Source organism: Python bivittatus, unplaced genomic scaffold (genome assembly GCF_059951505.1).
Source record: "Python bivittatus isolate LINGU-HERP-01145 unplaced genomic scaffold, Pbiv_v1 ctg000980_np1212, whole genome shotgun sequence".
Lineage (NCBI taxonomy): Eukaryota > Metazoa > Chordata > Lepidosauria > Squamata > Pythonidae > Python > Python bivittatus.
Window position 1 is genome coordinate 21,688,624 of NW_028277125.1, and position 20,093 is coordinate 21,708,716.

The 20,093-nt window shown below is 42.0% G+C and overlaps 1 protein-coding gene and 2 long non-coding RNA genes across 3 annotated transcripts in view; 2 read left to right on the top strand and 1 right to left on the bottom strand.

Moving 5' to 3' along the window:
• LOC112540427 (uncharacterized) overlaps window positions 1-8,617 on the top strand; it is a 137,575-nt gene extending 128,958 nt beyond the window's left edge. Inside the window, exons 5-6 of the long non-coding RNA XR_015794317.1 lie at window positions 6,024-6,202; window positions 8,477-8,617. This is a non-coding gene — a long non-coding RNA (uncharacterized LOC112540427). The remainder of the gene's footprint in view (window positions 1-6,023; window positions 6,203-8,476) is intronic.
• TIPARP (TCDD inducible poly(ADP-ribose) polymerase) overlaps window positions 1-16,551 on the bottom strand; it is a 36,293-nt gene extending 19,742 nt beyond the window's left edge. The window contains exons 1-2 of the mRNA XM_007426299.4: window positions 16,330-16,551; window positions 12,148-13,122 (exon numbers count right to left, since the gene is read on the bottom strand). Of these exons, the coding sequence (XP_007426361.1) occupies window positions 12,148-13,064 (917 nt within the window). The 5' untranslated portion in view covers window positions 13,065-13,122; window positions 16,330-16,551. The remainder of the gene's footprint in view (window positions 1-12,147; window positions 13,123-16,329) is intronic.
• A 151-nt stretch (window positions 16,552-16,702) lies between these two features.
• LOC112540428 (uncharacterized) overlaps window positions 16,703-20,093 on the top strand; it is a 37,263-nt gene continuing 33,872 nt past the window's right edge. Inside the window, exon 1 of the long non-coding RNA XR_003084507.2 lies at window positions 16,703-17,233. This is a non-coding gene — a long non-coding RNA (uncharacterized LOC112540428). The remainder of the gene's footprint in view (window positions 17,234-20,093) is intronic.

The following is a 20,093-nucleotide window of genomic DNA, read 5'->3' on the forward strand; positions in this document are numbered from 1 at the left end:
ACAGAAAGCAGGACACCTAGCAATTTGCTTTATGAAACACAGGACAGACCTGAGTGCCAGAGTGCCAATATCTCTGCCAAGATTGCGCAGAACCCCAGGATCTCTATCCCCTCCACGAAGAGGGGCTCAAAGAAAGCAACTTCTTCAATAAGAATGGACAGACTGGAAGTTTGTTTGTGACTCTTTCAGTCTATCGTGACATTTAAATCACAAAAAGAGGCAAAGCATTACTTAAAATGGTCAGGAAATTATAAAATTATATAAAAATTATCAGGAAAAATATAGCCTACTAGCAAAAGAAGCTTCTTGGAAGAAATCCAGAACCACCTGAACCAAGCATTTTTAAACAGAAAGGCCAGTTTTTAAAGCCCTACAGGCAGAACAACTCAATTACAAATAAAACTAAATTTGGGTGCAATAGCCTGGTTCAATATTCACCGATCTAAAGGGATATGTGCATTTGTTTTAGAGCATGGACACACAGTTTCGAGGAGGCATTGGGTCTTTGGGAAATGTGAGCTGACATTTATTCAAAGTGGGTGGGTCCAAGACAAACTTAAATTCAATTAAATTTCAGCTTACTTAAAAATTAATCAAATAAAATTTACATGTTTACTCCTATGTATTTACATGTTTTCCTCCTTATGTCACAGTAAATATTACAATTTGAAAATATTTAGAAAGGAACTTTCTATTCCTAAAGGTGTACAGTTGCAAGGACCTTCCGAAGATTCCAGAATCAAGGAAGGACTCGCTAAGATTTCTATGATGAAAATTTAGAACTTTTGTTTATCTAAGTGGTGAAAATTACCACTACAAGTATGGAACTAAGAAGCCACAACTTTCTAAGTTGTTCTGTCTCCAAAGTTTGAGTAATATCTTTGAAAATGAAATGATGGCCTAAAAATCAACTTTCATGAGGTAACTGCCAGTTACGTGTTCCTAAAGGAACTGATGTTTAATCCTTTATTTCTAATTTTATTGTTATAATATATGAAAAAAAATGTAAAAAAACCCACTATATAGTCAACACATTACAGGTAGGTTAAGAATGCCCAGGTTACAGACGACCCATAGTTAAGAACAGAGCCTACATTCGAGTTAAATACACAATGGTTCAAGTTCATTACACAATACTACTAATACAGTATTATACAATAATACTGTTCTGGCTTACATACAATTTCGACTTAAGGACAGACCTTGGGAATGGAACTTGTTCTTAAACTGGGGACTACCTGTACTCTATCGATCTGGGTATTTCTTGCAATGAAGATTTAGTAACAGGTTTGTCCATTTTTATTAAGTGGATACAGAGAGCTAAATTGTTAACTTTTCCAAGTATTGTGACAGAGAATCCTGTTTAAACAGCATAAAATGGTGTTTAAACAACATTAGGGGGAGATGGGCAGAGATAAATCTATAAATAAATAAATCTATAAATCAATCTATATATATATAGATTGCATTTTTTGGATAATAAATATATATATAGCTGTAAGGAGCACATCTCCCAGAGCAAAAGAGACATGTACCAAAGCAGAGGATGAGAAGACTAATTACTCATTATCAATTGCCAGTTATAAAAGGGCAAATGCAAACTTGGACTTCTATCATTCTAGATTCTATTCTCTCCTGCCATCCCAAACACACTATTATAGGACCATATCAGTTCTGGAAAAAATTAATAGTTTGCGCAAATCTGCATTTCTTAGCACACAAGTAAGCAAAAGATAAGGTTGGGGAAGAAGCCACAGGCAGCAAACTGACAAATAGCTTCAGTTTCCAAAGCTCTGGTGGAAGGAGCATTAACTACAAGGAGGGAACATCTACTATACACAAAATAAAATGAAGTGTAAAGAGGGCTGCCCAATGCTGCAGAGAAAAACTGTGATAGTGGCCATCCTATACCTAAAATTAGAACTGGGGAAGTCATAGAGAAAAAGGTTGGGAGTGAAATGTTAATGGCAGAAGGGTCGAGGAGACCAGAACAGCAGAAGGTGCTACCCCATAATACCTGCAATGTTTCAGCCAAGCACTTTATCCCCCAGCCAAGCTTCAATAGCAAAAGCAATTCTCGTTAGGCAAGAAATGCTTGGACCTAGCAAGGACTGGGTCTCTAAGGATAAAAAACCCTTGTCCATAAAATATCCCTCTTCCATGCATTACTTGCTTACATTTATATCCTACCTTAACTACAGGAGAAAATGGCATTTCCTCCTATTTTATCTTCTGAACAATAATCCTGTGAGGAAAGTTGGGCTGACAGAAAGTAACTAGTCCTGAACCATCTATGAGCATCATGGTTGAGAAAGGAGTTGACTCCTATTCTCTCCCATAACCATCCCACACTGTAACTGCTACAAGACTACTATGGCTTAGGGTGATGAGAATTGATACCATTCTCGATGTGGATTTTATAATGCTTGAACTTAAAAATCCTCAGTATTCCTTTCTACCATACAAAGGCCAAGCATATTTAATAATGATATGCAAAGCAGTTAGATTCAAACCAATTCCCTATCCTATTTTTACCTATTTCCAGCTTTTGGAAGTATCCCAAACTTGAAACCCAGCTGCTTCAAGGACAAAGTACTGTGTTTTGATCTTGGAACACTTTTAAATATGCAACAATGTTTGGGGATTTTTTTTTCCTCTTCATGGCTAGCAAAAGTAAAACACAGGTGGTAATCAGAAATTTCTTGGAATAATTCACTGTAATAGGATAAACTGGATGGCTGCATTTACCTACAGCTTGCTTTTTTTTTCCTGCCATGCATTTATTACCACTATACAAGGAACAGATTGACCTAGATCAAGCCAGGTGACAGCTGCTTCCCCAATCTTATCATCATAGTAACAGAAGTAAATAGGAGACTGTTGACAGTTACTTATTCTGCCCCCATCATCTCCAACATGTGTCTTTCAGCTTTCTGATATCTATAAAGAGAGAAGCTAATCGTTTTGTTTCCTACGTAAACACAGCATATGAGCTTGTGGGAACTCATAACACAGATATCCACAATCATTCAAAGCCCTTCCCATTTAGATCTTTGATTCTTTACATCTAGCCACAGCCAAAGCACACAGCTGAAGCAATTCTCAGAACCAGCCCAGAAATCACAACCTGAAATCAAATTCATCTGTACTGATTCACAGCAAGTTATCGTTGCTGCTGCAACAGTGTACAGATCACCCTACATCATTTTTCAAGCAGAGTTAAACTCTGACATCTAGGAAGGTATGGGGAGTCAAAGAACTTGACTTAAAAAGCTACAGCACATTTTTTTTTTAATCCAAAAAATGCAATCCATGTTGAAAGCAAAGAAAACTGCCATCATTTTCAGCTATGGCAGCCTGATTCTGATCATATTATACAATGGATGCAAATAAAAATAAGTTCCATTATGTCCTAGAATTTATTTTTAAATAAGCTATCAGGACACCTGCAGCTAAAATAGCAAACACTTTGCCTCAACAGGAGCAGCTTTATGTGCCTTTATATGGTGCCAGAAATATAATCACTACATTCTGTTTTGAAAAACAGATTAGCAGCAAACCTTTGAACTTCCTGTTCCAAATGCAAGGGGGAAAATTATTTACATGGCACTGGGCCTACACATGAAAAAGAATGAGATGCAAGAATGTGAAGATGACAGAACGAACTATCCCATGGGTTATGCCTTGTGAATCCTCCTTAATACTGATTTTTAAAATTAAAAAAAAAATGGACATGTTAAGTCTATTTGCCGAGGCTTTTCTATGTTGTGGAGTACTCAGAATTCTACCCACAGAATAGAACAGTCCATTTTTGTACCGCATTCTCTCAACACAGGAAGTTTCCAATCTTTCTTTGTGGGCATGGTAGAGGACTAACAGATAATCAATAAAAAAATATTCCTCACTGAGAACCAACCCAGATTTTTTTTCAGTCTGAGCTCACCAAATAAGAGAAAGATACTTGTAATAATGTTGAAGAACGTTAACTAGACCACTTCCAATGATTCTAAACTTGTAAAAAACAACTGTAAATTTTACTCAAAATATGTATCCTTCTACATTCAGAAAGAATGACTTCCATGTAAGTATGAATGCATCAGCTGCCAAAAGATTCCATATTACACAGTCAACACAGATGGAAAAAGTGAAAATGCAGTATGTTATGTAACTGGCAGTCCCAAGGACAGCCACCTGAGGCATATACAAGCATAACTTCTGTAAAAGCCCCATAACAATGATGAGAGTGAAACAATAGAAAACAGACTTCAATAAGCATAGACTATCAGTTCCAATGAGGTTTTAAGGAAGGGGAACAGAGCTTGGGCAAGAAAACCCTAGTGGATTCCCAACTTGTGCTCCCCAATTCCTTATCGTACAGTCCTCACTTGTTCTCTCCTTCTCTGGCCCCCATCAATTCTATGCTGAAAGAGAAGGTCAATGCAAGTAGACCGTTTGCTCCATCCCTTCGTGTGCTCCATCCCCTTCACATTTGGAGAAGGCAAGTGACTGTACAGAAGAACAGCAGCTGTGAGGAAGATCCCATGTCCAAGCAAGCCCCCTTCAACTGGCATAGGCTATGGCAGCTGCCCAATACTTCTCACCCCCAACATCCACCCTATCTTTACGTATGCCTATTTATTCTTTCTTACATTGCCAACAAGGCTTGGCAGCAGAAGAGAAAAAAGAATGCAATGTTGAATTTAGGTTTTAGAATAGATACAGGGGGTAAGATCAACTGAAAAGCAAGCTACTGGTAGGGCACCTTGTTCTTTAGCCTCTGGATGAGCCATTGGTCCAGAATCATGAATGGACTTAAAGCACGGAACAATGAAGGTATTATGGATACCAAGTGCAATGATGGGTCACTGTGCCATGTAAACCATTCAAAACAAAGGAAAAAAAAACAAACAGCTACCCCCTGCCGGTTACTACCCAAGGCTGGCTGCAGCTTGTCCTCTCTTGGATACTCAGAACTGCTGAAACAGACATTCCCTTGTTACTGGCAAGCTTCACAGATAGGCCATTGAAGTTTTAATAGCTTTAGTCAAGTCAGAGTGGTAACCATGTGAACTAGGAAGCTCACAAACATGTGTAAAGGAGCCAGGTTCAAAAATACCACTATCCATGTTGAGTTGCCAGGATACACAACATCATCTCCAAAACAGAGGGGAAAGCTGGACTGCAGTGGCCACATGTAGGCTCCATGTGAAACTTGCACTGGCGTCAAATGTTCAGATTTCCTAGACTTTGTTTGAGGCTAGAATAATCCAATGTACAACACATTAGCCGAGTTCATGTAACACATTAAACTAAACCCAGAGGAGCAAACCACAATTCATACAACATGCCTAAATAATGAAACCATAATATGACTTAAATCAATGGCAAATTTCTCACAATATGCAAAGAGAATGGTCAGGTATCTTAACAATGGACCACAAACCACATAATACATTGAGTCACAAACTAACTAATCCTATTTTATCCTGGCATGTTACTTAAACTTAGTCATTGGATGTACGCAAAAAAAAAAAAAGAAAAAAAAGTGGATTAGTAAATTAAGCGTTATTAATTTGTCTTGTCTTGTTTTTTTTTTTAAAGATTAGCGGACAAGTTTGATCCAAGAAGATATTTCATTGCAAATTCAATGGATCATATCCTTCAATAAAGTTCATGTGGGTCCTGGGAGAAAAAGAGTGCAGGTCTGGTGCTTGTTTTATTTATTTCATAAATAAAATAACGTGCCCATGAGAAAAAGTCATCACTCCTTGGATTCAATTATTAATTGCATTACTCTTACCACAAAACAAACACTTCCTCTAAGTAGTAATTATCCTCTCACACTGCTGTGTAGAAAGCTAGGCCTGTTTCTCCATGGTGAACTGCTCCAACCCTCAACAACATTTGAGAGTTTTCTAGCATTTCCTAGCTTATTTCAGAACCTGCTGTAAACTTTCTATGGGTTTAAATCTGGGCTTTGACTTGACCATTCAGAAATGCTGGATTTGTTTTTTGTCTTGTAGACTCGCTCATATCTTGACATCCTTGTCTTGCTGCATGAACTACTTGTGCTTCAGCATCAGCCGAAGGAGACAGAAGATGCTTCTGACAGAAAGCAGAATTCTTGCTTCCTTCAACGATGGCATGTCCTGAGGCAGCAAAGCATTTCGAAACCATGACTCTGTCACCTTTAGGCTTGACAGTTAGTATGAGGTTCTTATTGTAAATATAGTGTTTGGTTTCTGCCAAATGTAACAACACTCACATAGCTGAAAAGTTTCAATTTGATTCATGTGTCTTTAGAGCATTCCTCCAGAAATCTTCTCAAGTAAAATTCTTGGGAAGCTTCACTATTGCCCCAGATCTTCTCCATGTCAAGACTATATAACAATCTCTGCTAATACACAGTGGCAATGATATGCAAAAATTCAGAAGACCCCAAAGGGGGCAAATAAATTTTTATAGAATTGTCGTGATGAACAAAGCAATACTAACATATTTAAGATGGCTAGAAAGCAGAAACCCATCTTTTTTCCTAAATACAACAATCCAGGGAAGCTTAGCACCCTACAAGGTTGGGACTTAATATCAGTCCCTTTAAATGGAGCAAATCCTAAGCCACCAAAATCTTCTCCAAGTACAACTTCTTCATGGGCCTGAGGATGGAGGTTGGGTTAGTAGGAGCATTCTGGTTCCACTCCTCAGGCAGAGGAATCTATGGACCATTTCTCATTTTATACACAGAAGAATACATGTGTATCTCATCAATCCAATGATTTAGCATTTCTTATTGAAATTTCAGAAGATTTTGGCTTTCCCATCACACATTTAGAACAGCTTTCAGTGGTTGTTCTTCCCACCAGCAGGTGTGGCTGGGTGGGGGGAGAAACGCTGGTGTGGGAATACATTAATTGCTGCCCTTAAATGGTCCTATATTGAAACTGAAAAACCTTGTCACTGAGACAGTTCAGCTGTCAGGGCAGCACAATTTTTATCAGCCTCTTTTTCTGCTGAGTCAAGCAAAAATGTGTGGAAAACATTTATTTGTTTGTTTATTTATTTTTCAAATTTAGATACCACCCATCATCTTTGTCTATCAGTGCAACCTACTTCATTGTAAAATATTAGGGCTACCAGATCTAGGCTATAAATGATAGCCAACCAAGCAACATAGAAAACCTAAATTCTTTTCTGTCTTAATGTAAGAATATAATCAGTGCCCTCCTGGATCAGACCCTTGGTCTGTTCTCATAGTGGCCAACCAGCTGCAAAAGGAAGTCCACTAGTCTTCCAGCAGATGGCCTTGGCAAATTATAAAAATAATAAAGGTATATTTTAAGACAAAAGAATGACTTGCCACTTCTAATGTTTTACAGCCTTTTGGCAACCAGGGCAAGATGATAGCGCAGATGTGCTGAATCATAACTGAGAGCAGTCCTTTCTAATCAAAGTAGCTTAATAACAAAAAGCAAACATCAATTCAACTGCGATAATCACTAAGATATACTAAGCCACACAACACATTTTAGCATCTATAAACAGAAAAAAGTATGCAGGCTGTAAACATACCTAGCTTCCATCATAAACAATATCCAAGCAGCAGTTTTAGAAACTCAAATTCTTCAATGGAGAAGGCTTGGATATAAAAATAAGTTTTCACATTCCTCCCTCACTGCCCAGGAAAATAATCAATATAGTTACAGAGTCTGTTATCCCAGTTCCCTTAAAATTAATTACATTTCACATGTTCTTGTTTTATCTTTTTTTTTAAAAAAAATGTGTTTTATTAAGTTATTGGTGTTTTATATACTTTTTATGGCAATCTCATTGCTTTATTTGAAGATTTTGTATTGCATTACTTTAATTATTTTTATTTATAGCATAAGTAAAAGGAAAAATATAAAGAATTCCAGCGAGATAGTTTTTGAACATTAAAACCAGCCAGAAATTCCACATTGCAAAATGACAGGTAAATTTTATAGAGTTGTAGAAATACGGACAGACTAGATAAAATCTTAAAGTGCCCTTAAGACTTTTAAATTTATCCAAGCTGCATTGCAAAAGGTACCTTGACTATTACTATTTTCCTCTGTGGAAAACAACTCTATTTCATTATCATGCTTTCTTCTATATTTTCATTTTTTTTTCTTCTCGCGAATAATTTGCCCTGTATGAACATGTCCTGAGAAGTCACAATTTGGTTTTGTTCAACTATATGGAGCTTTCTTGCTCTTCCTTGCATGAACATACTTTCTACATCTGAAAATTGCAACTTATGGTGCAAGGCTTCCATTTCCTAAACATGTGTAAGAATGAAAGTGATGGTTCCCATGATTTGGGAGATGAATAAAACCAAAACTAGGTTTGTTGTTGTTTAAGGGTTTAAAATAATATTCTGATGTAGACAAAAACAAAGTAACTTTGCTGCGTAACAACATACGAGTTTTAAATCGATTTCTTTGTCTCCCCTTTACAGATTTCAAAAGGAAACCATTACATTACAGATAGACCTCCAAGAATTAACAAGAATAGCATCTGAACTACTGATTTGGATTAGCCCTCCAAAGTTTGAAGCCCTGGGACTAGAGATTTGGGCTTGTTCTCTACAACAGGCACACAGACATTCCTCAGATCCAAGCCATCCTCAATAGATGTTCATTCAGCTTCTCCCTTAATGTCACAAAGAGAAATTCCACAACTTCCCCAAGGCAACTGTTTAACCACCCAGCTGCTCCTCTCTTAGACACGCCTCCCTGTCCCCCCTCTACTCCTAACACTTTCGCTGTGGCAGTTAAATCACTCTGATTACTCTTCCTCCTGCATTTGCATAAGCCTCCTAGACTGGAATGCCAAGTGGGGCCTGCAAGGCCAGCCCAGCTGCCCAAGCAATTGCTTGGGGCAGCAGTAATTTTGTGGGTGCAACTAAGGCTTTGTTCCATCCAAGTGGAATGTCCCAGGATCCTTGCAATTCCTCAGAGATGAGGGCATGAACTCTTGGGTCTTGCAGTGCAGCTGTTTCATAATATGGCAAGTAGTTGTGAGTTAGCGCTAAACAAAATCATTTCCCCCACCTCAGTTTTTGCTACGGTTGACCGTTTAATAACAAGGTCAACTGCAAACTGCTTTCTCTGGCACAGTTCCCCCAAAGCACTACGGGCACACAGATCAAAGCCAATGAGTTTTGACATTTCTTTCTAGATTCAGGCCTGAATCTAGAAGCAGCTTAAATAAATTCCATAATCAACACAGATAGTAATGCCATAATCACAGTGAGTCAGCAGCAATGAGAGAGATTTGCAGAGGGAGTTCAAAATGCTTGTTTAGCTTCAGGAGGTTTCTTCTGACATCCTTTGCAGACAGTCTAGACCAGTGTTTCTCAACCTTGGTCGCTTTAAGCTGTGTGGACTTCAACTCCCAGAATTCCCCAGCCAGCATGGGAGTTGAAGTCCACACAGCTTAAAGCGACCAAGGTTGAGAAACACTGGTCTAGACTATCTGCAAAGGATGTCAGAAGAAACCTCCTGAAGCTAAACAAGCATTTTGAGCTCCCTTTGCAAAAGCGACCAAGGTTGAGAAACGCTGGTCTAGAAAGAGGTATTCCATGTTCTTTTCAGCTGTGCAAAATATGAACAAGTGCAATGCTGATATTTCCCCATCTCTGAGCAGCAGCTGACCCAATAAGGAAGGCATAAAGACATGTTCTGAGATTCCACCACGTCAGCGAACCCACGTAGTAGGATGGCTATACTCCCAGACTAGCATTCCATTTTTGAGTCAGCTGCCTGGTTACCGATAACAGTAAATGGGGTAGCTGTTAACCAGTTCCTATGCAGATCCCCTTAAAGACCCTCGATATTCATGTGAAATTCTTGCTTTGATCAACAACTAACTCTCTAAGGCAGTGCTGGCCTTCCAAGTGGAACACTGGGGGCTGCGTTCCAAATGAAGGAGCAGGACATACAGCTGGATAAGCTCAGAAGTAATGCAATAAAATACTTTATATAAACATTTTACTTTATTTAACACAGTTAAAAATATTAACACATATAATCTATCATGTTAACAATTCAATTCAGTGGCCACTTTTGGGTGTGCTTTTAGGGACCTCTCTCAAAACATCTGGGTGTGCTTTTAGAGGCCACATGCATCCTTGGGGATTCAGATTATGTACGCACCTCTGCTCTAAAGAGGTTAAGGAGGTGTACAAGTTCTTCCATTCTATATCACTACCCTGTTGCCTGGAATTTAATCCCATTTTATGGTGGCAAATATAGACAACAGACAGTGTGTTCTTTTCCTAAAGTCCTGTTAGTCTACACGTTACTTCAGACCCTCCTTTGTTCCTAGCACAGATTGCTCTACTTACATCACAGACACTTCAATCCTAAAGTCCTCTGGTGCTTAGCCAAGCTTGGGTGCAACCTGATCCCACAGAGCTCTATTGGGCATTAGACATCCTGGAATCCTCTGTTAATGGGATGTGATCTCCAGCGATCAACAGCTGCCTGCAACAGCTAAGTTATAACTTTTTACCTTATTATTTCTTGTCATTTTACCATCTCTTGAATGCCTCTTTTGAAGAAGTGTGCAATAGTTGTAGACTGTAAGGATTTGCACTTCTACTATACTGTGAGTCAAACCTCCCTTTATTGTAACATAATAAAACCTACCCTGGACATTAAAAACACCTTGGAATGATACAAGTTTAATGCTGTCTGATTAATGAGATTTCAGATTCATATTCTCATGAGATCAGAATAAAGTATGAAAGTCAAATTCTAATTATATTGTTCCCTGCTCATGGTGATAAAAGCACATTTCTGGAATCCCAATATTTTAGCTGTGTTTAAAAATACACAACTATTTCAATTCCTGCCTTTTTACAAATCCAACCACATTTGGAATACTGTATGTATCTCTGCTGGCTGCGACATAGAAAGGAAATTGAAAAAAAATGTAGAAAAAGGCAATCAACATGGTCAACTCAGGAACTCCCCTACAAGGAAAGGTGACAGCTTTGGGACATTTAGTGTAGAAATGGGGAAGATACGATAAAAGTGAATGAAGTTATTAATAATGTATAAAAATAAGCCCAGAGTCACTTTGTATGAGATGGGCAGCTATATAAATGTGATGTATAAATAAATAAAATGAATAAAGAGAGATTCCCATCTCACAATAAAAAACCCAGAACAATCTATTGTATCTGAATACAGGACAAACAAGACAACTGTTAGTACATTTGTTGAAAATTCCATATGCCTTTAGAAAGATACGGCAGTGACCATCACTAATATGACTTTAAAAAGCCATTTAAGAAGAAGATGATTAGTGCATACTCCTGAAATCTAATCAGAAAGGAATAAAAACAGGAGACAAGCATCTGTTTGTCTACTATGGGAATTTAGCTGTTGAACTAAATAAGGCCTGTCATCTGCCCACAAGTGTGCAGGATGGTATAATGGTTAAGATATGAGCCTAGGATCGTGAAGAGCCAGACTTAAACACAGAATCTCACTGGGTAACTATTATCTCTTAACCCAAACTACCTCATAGAGATAGAGGAACTGGAAGGAAAAGTGAGATATTAATCTAACAAATCAATCAATCAAAACTTTTTACATTGCTATGATTTCCTACACTTCCACTACAGCACATACTATCTTTTTGTTTCCAGAGCAAAGCTAATCATAGCAAATCACTGCAACCCATGAGAAACCTCAAATGGTCACAGTGCATCCATCAGCATGATCTGTTTTCTTCAATTAGTTGACTTTTATTTATTTATTTTTTGTTCGTTTGTTTTAAAGAATATCTCTGGAACTATTATTTCACTATTACTGACATTAGACAAACCACCACTGAATCGATGAACCTAGAAACAAGTCTCGATGACATGGAAAGCCTTCAGAGAACATTCTTCCCTACACATAATTGTCTTCTAGAATAGAAGGTAACATGGGGGAAGGTGGGGAAGCTGGTACATTTGAGCCTGTTCCCCAACATGTACATCATCTGCCCCTAACCTGACATGGATTGTTTTGTTCCACTACACACGTTTTACAGCTCTAAGATTCCTTTGTGCCCATTCTAAATTCTACTTTTTGTTCAGCTCCCACCAGCACAATAATAATATTAAAGACTTACCGGTATCTCATTTTGACCTTGTCGTTGTCTGGATTGCAGTACAGCCTCTCCAGATGCTCCTGGGAGTCGGTTGTCACACTTTGCCACACCTGCGTAGCGGTCCTCCTGGCTTGCCAGTGATATGGCAGAACAGTGTGATGCTTGGGGCAATCACTGCCATACACGCACATGCCTTGTAGAAAGTGCACACAGATGTCAATTCCATCCTTCTGGTGGGTATGATATTGCAGCTGATTCAAAAGTTCAAACACCAGGTCAAGGGAAGCGTCTTCACTTTTGTTCTGGAAAAGACCAGCTCCAAACTTATCACCTGGATTCCCGTTACACTGGAGCAGGCACTGGTTGTTACTCAGGGGCATCCCAGATGGATAACCTTCAAGTATCTTGCCAGGGTATGCAAGGAGGGCAGTAGCAGCAGCAGCATTAGAAGCAGCATGCAAGCAGCTGTCCTGGAATGGCTCATTAGCAGGAGAGGTAATGGAGGGGAAGTTCTGCTCCTGTGACTGGGCCTCCTCTTCAAGATGTCCATCAGATAGTTGTCCCTGAACTGCTGGAGCTCCTGGCACTAAGGCAGCTACACTGTTATCTGGTTGTGGGCACGGAGCTGCAATTCCCAAGTTCTTTTTTGCAACAGGTTCACATAAGTTACTATGGCTACTATTCTGTCCCCTGGGCACGAAAATTCCATCCAAGGTTCCCGTGCCAAGCAAGCTAGTGAAGATAGGCCTCAGAGCCCTCAGTGCTTCTGAATCCAGCCTTTTCTGCATCTGCTGCTTCTTCTTAAAGCATGGCTTGACTGGTGGTATCTTTCCAGGAACCCTTGCAGATGGAGGAAAAGCCTCTGGAGGATCAGGGTGTTCTCTTTCCTGGCAGGCAACTGGCTGGACTGCACACGGAGATTCCATTTCAGTTTCCATTGGGGGTTCTGTGACTCCTGGGCCCACCCTGTTCAGTCACTTTCCAAGTCCTAAAGACCTACAGGTAAACAAAATAAAAAGGTATTATAGGAGGAGAGCTGTGTTAAGTCTATGGTGGCAAAGAACCAGGACTCTGGTAGCACCTCTTCTGACACATTTTATTAACCCTTCCATCAAATGTGCTGGTCAGAAAAGGTGCTACCAGATTCCTGAAATAAAAAAGTAGTTTATCTCCCACCAATTCTTGGGGCTGGATAAAAAACCTGAAATCAATTAAAAACTGAAGACCTAAGACCCCAGTAAACATATTCATGTTTCCCTGAATCCCTAAACAGAGCACTTCTGGAACAGACACTAAAATTACCTTTTCTGCTCACATCTCCCCATTTACTTACCCAGGACAGACTGTCCTGGATTCTTAACATCCCCTTGGATGTGTTCACTGTTTTCCTTCCTTCTCCTGATCTTTCACAGATTAATGCAGATCAAGGACAAACATGCCTCCCACCAGTTGGTTATCCCAATTCATCCCGGATAACAGGAAAAGAGTCATTTTCCTTCCACAGATGACCTTGCAAGTTGCCACATTCAGAATTAATGACTAAGAGCATGTGGGAATGTGAAACTCTTTCAAAAGGCCCTTTTGAAAAAGAGACCTTGTGCACACTGGTTTCAGAACTGCCAATTGTTCTTCCTCCAAGCTTCTTCGGCAGTTTCATATTCCCACATACTGCCAGTCATTCTGTCTGAATCACATTCCACAAACCCTGGCTGTTGCTGGCTAAATGACACAGCAAATAAACGTGCTGCCACCTACGGGCTCAACCAAGTACCGCAGGGCTGACTTGCAGCCAGGAAAGGCGAAACAGCAGCTGCACGCATGCAAAAATTAAAGTTTGGAAATATTCTCTGCTAGCAAGAACCTGGGGAGGGAGTTAAAATACTAGTTAAAATAAGGTGGGGGGGGGAGCTCTTTTTAACTGCTTCACTGGCTGTGTATATTAAGCAGTACAAAGCCTGGTGGCTACAAGAAAGAAGAAATTACATACAAGAATGTATACACAATAAAAGCCGAAAAATTCTTCTGCATTTTTCCTCCCAGGTCTTTTTTAATTTGACAAAAGGGAATTTGCATGAACATTTGCTTTCAGAGGAGAACAGAATTTCAGTTAAATTCTCATGGGTGGAGTATTCTTGCACTTCCTTAATTACAAGGTGGCCTACAGTCCTGCCTCGCCCCGTCATCTTTCCAGCTGCCGACAGTCTCTTTGGTTTTCCAAGCCTCAATTAAATCCCCAAGGAACTCTTCCTGCTGGGATGTTCAGATTGAGAGATGTGGGCAGCCAGGCAGGCTTCAGAAGGATGGAAAGATGCGCCACACAGAAAATGCGACCGCTGCTAGCAGTCCTGTAAATCATCAATCATCTCCAACAACAGGGGAAACTGGACACTCCACCAGAAGAAGTTCAAAAGAACTTCCTGGGCCCCTTGTAAGACAGAAAAAGAGGAGCCACTTTTGCTGGGGAAGAAACCCTTCTGAGAAATTGCAAGGCAGATTTGGGCATGGCATTAATGCTGGGCCCAGGCAAGCCAGCAAAAGGGAAGGCAGGCTCCCCATCCTTCTGTGCCAGCAGAGAAGACAGATGCCTCCCTGAAGGCCCAGCACAGAGCTGTGCCAGGCTACCGTACAAAAGACTGAACTGGCCATCCGTTCCACTGCCAGGCTGAGCAGACAGACACTTTATTCATGCCTCTTGGGAACTAGTAACCTTGGTGGGCTTGTTTACAGGGCTGTTTTTGTTTTAATTTTATCTAACGGATTCGTGAAAGTTTTGCTTTGGCGAACAAACCAGCCCATCCATTTTCCAGGACCAGAGGTTCATTTTTCACGGAACCCAAGATTACTTTATAAATAGTTAATCAGCTGCTCTAAAGCGAACCCCTCCATCTTCTCTTTACTATCAAGTTACACCTGCTTTATGCTAAAAACTCTAGTCATTGTACTCTGTCCTTCCGTCAGCTCCAGCACAATTCCCATAACGAAAAAAGGATACGCGAGAGCGTTCAAGCACGCTACGCCCAAAATAAGCACGAAGGGCCATCTATCCTAGAGCAAATAGTTTCTCTCTGAGAGATTGCCAACCAAATTGCCTCCCTGCCTAGCAAGTTTATGCAGCACGCAAGATTACTCAGACGGAATGAGTCCCTTTCCTGCTCACCATCTCCTGACACACAGCACTTCATTCATTACACTTCCTGAAGTTTTACAATTCCAGGATTATGCGCCATCATTAAAAAGGGGTCCCCTCCCCGTTATACTGTCTACAAGGGATCTCATTCCAAGGAGATCTATTATTCAACAGAGAATAGGCTGCTCCTCTCGCCTGACATGGATCCAAGCAGCGAAACAGCGGTGGGCGTACGGTTTTGCTTGCATTCTTTCTAAGCGTTGTTTTGAGTTGTGGGGTTCTCTAATCCAGATTTGTTCATGCGCCGAAAGATCCAGATTATGCGCTCTGCGTTAATTAACATACTATTGTTGCGTTCCTGCCAAAACAATCGAAGGGGATTCCGAGACTCCGTTCTGGAAGGCGCTAGATCTCATTCACTTCTACGTTTAGCACACTTTTTCTGAGGGTGGGACGGAACCGTCCCCTTTCAGACAAGCGGCTCAAGCTTTTCTCTCTCTCTGGTCCCAGCTGCACTACGACCCCTTACTGAGCAATGCACGCTAACTTCGCAGCAAGTCCCAGCCAGCTCAAAGGGAGGCTTCTGGCGCTCGGGATCCAGCCGCACGTTCGGAGCCCCCGAGACGCCTGCCCGGGAAGACAACAGGAACCAGAAGGACACGCGCTTGAGCGAAGAGGGTGGGTTGGAAAACGCCTCGCCGTGCGCCCACCTTCAGCTCTGCTTTCTTCCTCCTTCGAGCGCTCCAAGCCAACCGAGCCCCCCACCCGGACCTCTTTTTGTTCCCTTTACGACCCCATCCCAGAGAGCGCCGTCCTCAGAAGTAAACCCCTAACGCTCTTAGGACGAGTGCTTGCAAGTGAGAGGGCACTCCCAACAAAAACAAACCTCCAGAAGCCTTGGCAGGCCAGGAATTTAAAAAAGAAGTGATTATTATTAAGTATAATAATATTATCATCCCTCGGCCCCGCTCGGCTTGGTTTGGGGCCCTGGCAAAGTAAGAACGCCTTTGCTGAAGGGGGAGAGAATTCGTGCAAAAGCCTCGAAAGAAGTTCCCGAGTCCGCGGCTTCGACGCACCTCGCTTCCTGCTGCTCGGCGGCCGGCACCAGCAGCTAAAAGAAGGCGAAGCCAAGCCTGCTGTCCCCAGGCTGGAGCGGCGGCGGAGGAGACGGGCGCGCGGCTGCTCTCTCCTCGGGCACCGTCCGTGCGCTCAGCGCAGTCTGCTAGGGACGGTGGCGCTCCGCAAGCTCGGGCAGCCGTTCCTGCCCGTACGTGACCAAGCTCCCATTCCGGCCGCGGGGGTGGGGAGGGGTGGAGGGAGGCCGGCGCTTGCACCAATTCCCAGCCAGCTCCCCTCCTCCTCCTCTCCTCCTCCTCCTCCTCCTCCTCCTCCAAGCCCTTCCGATCACCGCGCGGCTCACATGTTCCTCGGAGCCTGTTTTAAATACCGCTTCCTGCAAAGCCCTCGGCCAGCAGCTGCACGATCCGGGGAGGAGCTCCGCAGCCAGCGAAGGGGTGGGGCCTGCTCCCACCTTTCTTGGGGTGGGGGGAACTCCGGTCGAGAGAGGCATTCCAGGCCAAGCCCCCTCCCCCCGCTTCCCTCCGGCCTCGCCTTGCTGCGCCGTTCCCACCCGAGCAGGGGGGGGCGGAGAGGAAGGGCCGGGCGCGCTCATGGCTCCCTATTTGCATAACTTCTTGCGGCTTGGGAAAAAGGAGGAACACGCACGCACGAACGAACGCCGCAAGTGGCGTGGTTGTAAAGAGCCACTTTGTTCCCGAACCGGCAGAAAAAAGTGGTGGGGGGGAACCCGCTCCTGCACACGTGCGCGTGGGTAACCCCCCCCCCCTTTAAAGAAAGAAAGATTTCTCTTTTCCCCAGAGCTTACGATAAACCCGAAGCACCCTTTGAATCAGGAAGCTGGAAACTTGGTGCAAGAGTAGAGCAGATCTTGTGTGTACAACGGTTGAGCAACAGCTCCAGGTACAATTTCGGATAAAATGAACGTTCAATTTCAGCGTCAGTTTCTGTCTTTTGGGCCGAAAAGGAAGGGAATTGGAAATAGGCAAAGTGACTGGTTATTTATGTGAAACTAGCCTGTATTCGCTGGCGTGACTAAGTCCCTGCCTCCTTGAGGGTTTTTAAATTAAATCGTAATTTAATATAAATTAAAGGAGAAAGCAAGGAGCCTAGCCAAAAAGGGTGGGAAAGAAAGTCGAAGCTGCAAAGCGGTTCCAGGCACATTGTCTCTGTGTGAGAAAGTTCCTAAGAAATAATAATTCATACTCGGTGCACGCACACTTGCAACAGGAATTGTATATCAAAAGTGAATATGAATTTCTCACAAACTTTCTCACACAGAAATGATGTGCCTGGAACCACTTTACCACTCTGACTTTGACTGGCAAGATGACTGGTTTCGCTTGTTGAGAAATGTTGAGCTACAAGTAGGAAAAGAGTAATTTCACAAAGAAGGAAGTACAAGTGGTCAGATCATAAATTTATAGATTTGGACAAGGTCATTTAGGCCATCAGATCCAGTCTCTTATTTAGTGCAGGACTCAGGGCTATTTAACTGATCCTGCTTTTCACAGCATTCATCTGAAACGGTTAAATTAATGTGTCCATCTGACACGATGAACTATAGCAATCACAGATTCAATCCTTAAGCACAATCATGGTGCAAAAACATGGTCCCAAGATACAAATCCCCATGAGTTGACAAGCAATGTACTTGTAACTGCTGTCAAAATTTAAATCATCGATGCAAAGCTATGAAGCAAAGCCATGGACCTGAGCCACTGAATTTCATGGTTTTTATAGCAGCGCCACCACACCGTGAGATCATATCTACCATTAAATCGGTCAGTGGGTACGCCAGGGGAATGGAGTGGAGAATGTGACTTCCAATTCTCTTTTATCTCTCAGTGGCTGTTGAATCTTCAGCCTTCATATTCTTCTGGGGCACTTTTTAAAATTAGGACATCAGATTGTGCAACGGCTCTAGTTCGTTTTGGAGGATAGGATTGAGAAGATAGTGTTATCAGTGAGAGATGCTTTTTCAGCCTCCTGATCATTTATGGATGGGCCTGCCACGTTCATGTATTGAGGAGTTGTGATACTTTGGGAACACTGCAAAGGGTGAGTTTGTTATAGTTCATCATACCAGACGGGCATGATGATGTAATAGTTTCAGATGGATGCTGGGAAAAGCAGGGAGGATCAATGAGATTAAATATAAGCAGAGAAAATCAAGCTGGTGTTTTGTTTTTAAACAGCACTGCAAAACCAATTATGAAATTGACTAGATAGGGATTCTTTGGTAATATGAGGTTATTGTGAAATTGATGAAAGAATAAGCATTCTCAGGAAATTAATGTATAATCTAATATACATCCGTGACCTTAGCAGTCATCTTCCTTCCATGTGCTGTAGAAATAAAATGCTGCACATGGTTAAAACTTCAAACAGTGGAATGATGAAATTATGGATTAGCGAACAGTATAAATATACAATAAGTAATAATTTTAAAAAACCAAGTTGCCATTAAAATGTGCATTTGTAATAGGACTATAAGTTGAAGAGATGAAAGTAGTACCATGCATGTTTATTTATTTATTACAAGTGCTTTTATCCCCTTCAATCATTTGAATCTAAGCAGCTTACAAAACAGAAACACAAATCAGCATAATACTCAGTATCTTAATCTCTCTTGTTTTCTCTATCACTAGTCAATGCAAGTATCTGTTAAAAAAAAAAAAATCCCCTCTCACCTCTATGGGTGGTACGTGTCTTCCTCAATCGCAGGTCCTCTGCCAGAGGCCTGGGAGTTTGAGGGTTCTGCACAGTATCTGAGCTGTTCCTATCACTGCACTCTTCTGGACAGAGAGCTCTGATGTTCCTGGGATCTGTTGGAGCCCCTCTCCCAGCTTAGGAGTCACAGCCCTGAGCGCTCCTACCACCACGGAGACCACTTTGGCCTTTACTTTCCACATCCTCTTTAGTTCCTCCTTCAGGCCCTGGTACTTCTCCAGCTTCTCATACTCCTTTTTCCTGATTTTGCTGTCATTTGGCACCACTACGTCTATCACCATCGCTGTCTTCTGGTCTTTTACTACTACAGTGTCTGGTTGATTGGCCAGTACCTGCCTGCCCATATGGATCTGGAAGTCCCAGAGGATCTTAGCCCTGTTATTCTCCACAACTTTCTGTGGAATCTCCCATCTGGACTTTGGAGGGTCTAGCCCATACACTGTGCAGATGTTCCTGTATACACTGTCAGCTACTTGGTTGTGCTGTTCAGTGTATGCTGTTCCTGCCTGCATCTTACACCCTGCCACTATGTGTTGGACTGTCTCTGAGGCCTCTCTGCACAGTCTGCACCTTGGGTCCTGTCTAGCTTCTATGGATCTGGTGCTTGTTCTTGTGCTGCTATGATCACTGCCTGAGTGCTTTTTTCAGTCCAGCCCTTTCCAGCCACTGGTAGAATTTCCCAATGTCAGCCACCTCAGCTATCTGTCAGTGGTATATTCCATGCAGGGTCTTGTCTTGCCATGGCACTTCCTCTGCTTGAACTTCCTCCCATGTCTGCTGCTGCCTCAGGCATTCTCTCAGCAGCTCATCTTTGGGTGCCAGTTTACTGATGTACTCCTGGATGCTCTGGGTTTCATCCAGGACAGTGGCTTTGACACTCACTAGACCCTGCCTGCCCTCTTTGTACAGTCTCTGGGTATTGGAATTGGGGTGGGAACCTCCATACATTGTGAGGAGCTTCTGGATGTGAAGACATTGGCAGGCTCCATGTCTTCCTTTGGCTAGTTCACTATGCCGGCAGGGTATCTGA